The following is a 6,000-nucleotide window of genomic DNA, read 5'->3' on the forward strand; positions in this document are numbered from 1 at the left end:
ATATGTCCATAATAAATATTTTGCACATTTCCCCCCATCCTTCAAAAGTAAAAACACCAGTATTTTGAAGCCAAAAAAATAAATAAAATCAGTCATAAATCAACTTAAACAAAGCTCTGCCTTCACCAGACAGATTTAAAATCTTTCTGTATATAGTTTGATCTAAATAGATGACAGTGTCACATGGGTTATTTGCTAGGCAGCAATTTATTGTCATTTATCAGTGCCACAGTGGAAAATTAACAAGATGAGGTGGCTTGAATGTAATGCCTACCAAGAAAACACAAAGCCTTCTTTTAGCTCTTCATACAAAAAATAAACACAAGCAATATAGAACTTGCTGTTTTTATAAAATATAAATAAAACCAACTGTTGATATTTACTGTAATACTAAGATATGACAACAAACATTAAGATCAAACTGGATCAGAGTAGACACAAGTTTCAACAAGTTCCTTCTTCAACATACTGTAGATTACACTGAAGAAGGCACTTGTCACAACCTTGTTTACTTGACTTAGTTTCTTTTTTTACCTTTCAGTAGGTCCAGGCAATGCCACCAGCTGATAGCAATGTGAACACAGGAAGGAGAAGGCTGTTACTTTGAAGAAACTTACCCTTCTTCTGAGCCGGTCCCTCTCCTCTCGGATTGCGTTCATGGTGGCCTTGGTCCTGTTGAGCTCCTCCTCTTTGCTGCACAGCATGGCGGTCAGGCTCTCATTCTCTTCCCGAAGGCCAGCCAGCTCTTTCTCCCAGCGTGACCTCTCCTCTGCCAGGCTGGGGTAGAAGTCTCGACCCAGTGCCCCCTCGATCTCCTCCACTGTCTGCAGAGAAGAATGTTACAGAGACACCGGTCAGGCCTTCAACTACGGGTGTTGCGTCAACAAGGAAGATATACTGTACTGCACTGCTGCTACTAAACATAAAATCAACCACTCACTTCACTAAAGGGAACATTAACTTTACATCACCCATTACCTGTCTGATGTACCTGTGTAGGACTGACATACCGTATTTGCTTGAATACAAGTTGAGAAATTTAAACCCAAAACACAATCCTGAAGTTGGGGGGTTCGACTAACAAACAAGAAAACATATGAACCGATCTATAACTTATAGTAAAAGCCTATATTTACTGATTGCGATGACCGGCGGCAACATGAACGCTATGGAGGGAAATAATAATAATAATAATAATAATAATAATAATAATAATAATAATAATAATAATAACTAAACATGTTACCTTTTCTGTTGCGTGACCCTGCAGCAGAGTGCTTCTGTGGGAAACAGCAGCACCTCTATTGTTGTGTGCAAATCCTTGTTGCCCTCTTTGCCAGAGCAAATGCTTCTAATTTCTCTCAAATCAAAACGCAAACATCTCAAGATTTGGCGAAAACGATTCCAACATTGTCTATATATATATATATATATATATATATATATATATATATATATATATATATATATATATATATATAATAAAAAACATCCCAGATTTGTTTACATCCAGGAGCTGTCATGTAAAACACAGACACAGCTTCACTGAATTACAGCCAGACCACACCACACCCCCACATTCCATTGAAATACATACTTCCATGTGGGCTAGGAAGGAAGTGGGGGTGTGGCTTGTAAACTCAAATAATTCCATTGTAGGATATTCAAAAAACAATGTACCTTATTGTAATACATGTCAAAATAACGGGTCTGGCGGTTCTAGGTAGAAGTGCTATAAAATTGTTATTTTTGCAAATCTGCCACTCAAACGCCATCAGGGTATCTTTATTCATATATTTAGGAAAAAAAAAAATTACAATCGAATCTCAGCCTCACAATGGGGGGGTGGGGGTGTCGAATTTTATACAAGGTCGACTTTTACTCAAGCAAATACGGTAAAGCCACTTGTCAAAGGTTGCATAGTAAGTTAGAAACTGATGCTCAATGCCAATATACATCTTACACATACAGTAGCAGCATGTCTCAGGAAAGGTAACTATTTATGCTCAGGAACATTATACTGTTTTTTAACTTTCCTAAAATTAGTCATATCTGTGTAGTGTGTTACCCCATAAGTGTTACAGAACACTATGTAGCAGTAAGGAATCAGTCAGCACAGTGTTTGGTAATGGTTAATGTGACTGGCACATTGCTGGACAGTTCTTTTTCAAGGTTTTGAATCTGTCTTCAGCCAAGTGTCAACCTTCAATAATATTTCAACTCAGAGCTAAGTGTTTGGTATTTTACAACAAAGGCTAGTTAGATTAGGATTGAATATATTTAGGGAGCAAAGATATAGTGGATTACTATTTGAGATCCTATCTAATGAAGACTGGGTGTACATTCTGCCAACATGATTAAAAGCACAGCAGCACTCACTGTTCATTTACTCCGAGCAAGGAATTCATCTATGTTGCTGATTTAAGCTGTTTTAAGCAATTATTTAACATAGTCTTACTGGACCAACCATCTTACTTTACACGTTTTACAGCAGCCCTGTCTGGCATAAAAGACGAGCTTTGAGACCACAGCTGCTCTTTATCAGACTTTGTAAGATTCAGTCATCGGATATGGCTGCAATTCTCATTTTATTATTCTATCATCTTCTAATCAGAAAAAAATAAAATAACCTAAAGACAGGTTTATTGTTTAATAATACAAAACTTATTATCAGTGCCACTAAAAAGCCACCAGTACCAATATCCACAGCAATGCATAGCTTCAACAAAACTGGTGGTTCTCAAGAGTTGCCTTCAATAGCTAATGCAGTACTGTAAATGTACATAAAATTACCTTCACCGGGAGAAAGTGTAATAACTTCCTGCAAAGTTTCCTCTAAATTCAGGTATACACAGCTTTCAACAGCCAATCAGAACTAGGTGAAACATCAGTTACCATGACCCTTGTTAATTTCTTAAGATAGCAGGGAAAATCTAAAGAATGACATGCAGTTACTTTCACCATAACCCTATTGTCAGGGATATTATTCTGACACATATTTCATATTTCAAGCTATATGCAAAACTAACCAGGTGTCTTACTTCTTATAAGCATTGGCTTTCATTAAAATAATAAGGTTTGTGGCATAATTCAACAGGAAACGTTATTCATGTTCTCATTATTCTGTATATGAGGTAGCTATCAGAATTTCATAGCAGTTCTGTAGTTCAAGGCTCCAGAATGACATGGTGAGCTTTTAAGATGAGTTCACTGTCATGTGATTCAGTCATTAGCCCTGCCAGCTTTAAAATGCTTAAAAACCAGCAGTCCAAATGTCTGTAATAAATAATATAGTCCTATCATGCTCACATTCCATTAATCAATCCCTCCAAAAAGAATAAACAATGTCTTCAAGGACGGTCTGGTATTCATCTTTTAAGACAATAATCAGCTCTTTTTATGTACCAGTGAGACAGCAGTGCCAAACAGATTTTGATTCAAGAGCCACAAATAAAATTCCTATCACTTGCTATCAATTCCTATCAAGCGAGTGAAAGTGAAATTGTTTTGCAGTCTGCTGAAGATCCACTGCAAAGAAATGAGATGCTGAATTACAGTCCCTGTAATTTGCTCTCTCAAATTTCACTTGCAAGTCAAGGTCGCTAAGACTATCAACACACTTGTGAAAGGCTAAACAAAATGGACTTCTCTTATCTATAATACTGAAGTTTATTTTAAAGAGCATATTCCACACATACTATGGTTAAATTAGTTAAAAGGGATTTTGTACAAACATATACATGATGAAAGTGAAATAATATGCAAAAAAAACCCCCAAAAAACAACAATACAAATAAAGTGAATCCGTTTTAATAGTGGATAAGAAATAGTAACACAGTGTGCTGGGGTTTAATCAACTTTTTAACCTTTGTCAGTAAATAATCAAACTGAAATGGCATCTCGACACAACAGTACTGAGTATCTTGTGGATTACTGAAGTGTTCATTTGGTTGAGAAAAGAATGTATTTTGTTCCCATCAGTACCTTAATGGCAAGGTCACAATGCTCACTGGCAGTAGTGAGTTGCTCAATGTGCCGGTCCACCTCGGCCACCGAAAGACTGCAGCTGCTTTTCTTTCGTCCACACACCACATTCTCCAGCCCCGTCAGCACCCTCTGCAGCTCTGAGTTCAGGTCACTACAGTTATCTGTAAATAAAGAATAAAGACATTCTTGTTTTCCATTGTTTAAAAGAAGAGCAGTGAATGTGCAGTATGATCACATGGCACGAACCAACTGCTGTATAAGAATCAAAGAGTCAAAAGATGAACTACACCACTCATGAAAGCAGTTGTGTGCAAATTCTTCTTCTTTGTGTGTGGGTTTAATAAATCAAAACAAACTGTAGCTCCAGCAATTAAAAAGGCTCTTTTACATTACAGAGATAACAATTCCTGCTGAAAGGTATACATTTCCTCCGTGTTTTTAAACTCCAGGGTCAACATTTCAAATCGGTACACAGCTTCTGCCGCTTATGCTCTCTGCTTTGCGGCAGCATTTTTGCATGCGCAAAACCTTATAGCTCACGAATGTACGGCAGCTCATTATCTGTGTTTAACATGCTGATATATAAACAGCCTTAATTCAATGTAAATGAGGTGGCAACGCTATTCCACACCTTTCATTTTGCATCCGCTAAATCCTTGTTTTCCGCTATGGAAACTGGCATAGTGAACAGGACTGCACATGGTAATCATGTTTTGCATAAGGTACATGCTTCGTAATGAGGCTTTAAATGTTTATTCTTTCTTTGTGATCACAGGGAATTAGGTTCCATAAAATAAAACAAATTTAAAAAAGTACAAAACAGAAACGATTACAATCCCTTTTCATTCACAAATCAATCTAGAATTATTAGTGCTATTAGTGCGACATGGAAATCTGGAGATCCTAACACAATGTATCCTATTCTTTGTCCCTGTCCTTAATGAGACAACATATGAAATCACTCAATCAAATGTGTATGTTACAGTAAAAGTCTGAATATTGGCAAATCAAGATTTACCTGTAAATGTCAACATTTACCAAGTAAAGCGGTAAATGTCTGATATAAACATGATAATGTTTTTCTTTGGACATTTACCAGAAGATCTCGAGAATAACCAGTTGCCTTTACCAATAAGCTTTCGGTAAATGTCCGAAAAGCACTATCTATTTCTTCATAATTCCGGTCATTTACCACCTTATTTGCTAAATGTTGGCAGTTATCAGCAAAAATTAAGATTTACCAGATTCTGACTTATTGAAACAGATACACTCCTGGTACCACCACGTCAGATGTGGGCTTGTTTTATGAGGAATACTTTTAGTTCTTTATAAAGCAAAGTTTTTGACATCCTGAATGTAATATTTTACTTACATGAGTCCTTTGAAAGCAGTAGGTACTTTGTACAAACAACACAAAAACAAAAGCAACCACTGCATCTTGAATATAAGTACAGGCAATCAGATAAAAAAACAAAAAATATTAGTAACTATACTGTTTCTAAAAATGTCAATGGCGTTTAACTTTGTTGAAAGGGAGAGACATTGTCGTCACAGTGTTATGTCTGGAGGAGGAGTTGCTGAATAAATATTACTTCAAGGATGTTTCACCTCATTTCCTCTTCATCAGCTATTTCTTTTTTCTGAATTTCAAATACAGTGTTAGCAGTAAGACGAGGTTCATTTCCGCACTTGATTTCTAGAAAGCTTAAACAAGTATGCTCTTTTGTGGAGCATGGTGCACATGCAAAAAGGGACCACTAAAATCTTGTTTGCTTCAAGTTTCTATAGGTGAAATTGGACTTGTAACTTTTTGTGAGGAGAAGAGCTACAGACATCATTAAAGAGGTGCATCATGTGAGTGTCGCACATCAAACACCTGCATAATGTATTAGGAGGGAAACACTGCAAAGCACCTTATTATCAAAACACCGAACTGCAAAGCTTTTAGTAGAAACAAACACCTAATCAGTGTGGATCTGTGAACACTGTTATAAACTGCAATGATCTGGGATG

General features: G+C 36.7%; 1 protein-coding gene across 3 annotated transcripts in view; it reads right to left on the minus strand.

The window, feature by feature from the left end:
* LOC121315149 (colorectal mutant cancer protein-like) overlaps positions 1-6,000 on the minus strand; it is a 146,689-nt gene that overhangs the window by 21,275 nt on the left and 119,414 nt on the right. For all 3 annotated transcript variants that reach the window (XM_041249131.1, XM_041249121.1, XM_041249142.1), the window contains 2 exons: positions 3,985-4,148; positions 618-824 (listed from right to left, as the gene is read on the minus strand). In XM_041249131.1, coding sequence (XP_041105065.1) covers positions 618-824; positions 3,985-4,148 — 371 coding nt within the window. The remainder of the gene's footprint in view (positions 1-617; positions 825-3,984; positions 4,149-6,000) is intronic.

The sequence above is a fragment of the Polyodon spathula genome, chromosome 1, assembly GCF_017654505.1.
Source record: "Polyodon spathula isolate WHYD16114869_AA chromosome 1, ASM1765450v1, whole genome shotgun sequence".
NCBI lineage: Eukaryota > Metazoa > Chordata > Actinopteri > Acipenseriformes > Polyodontidae > Polyodon > Polyodon spathula.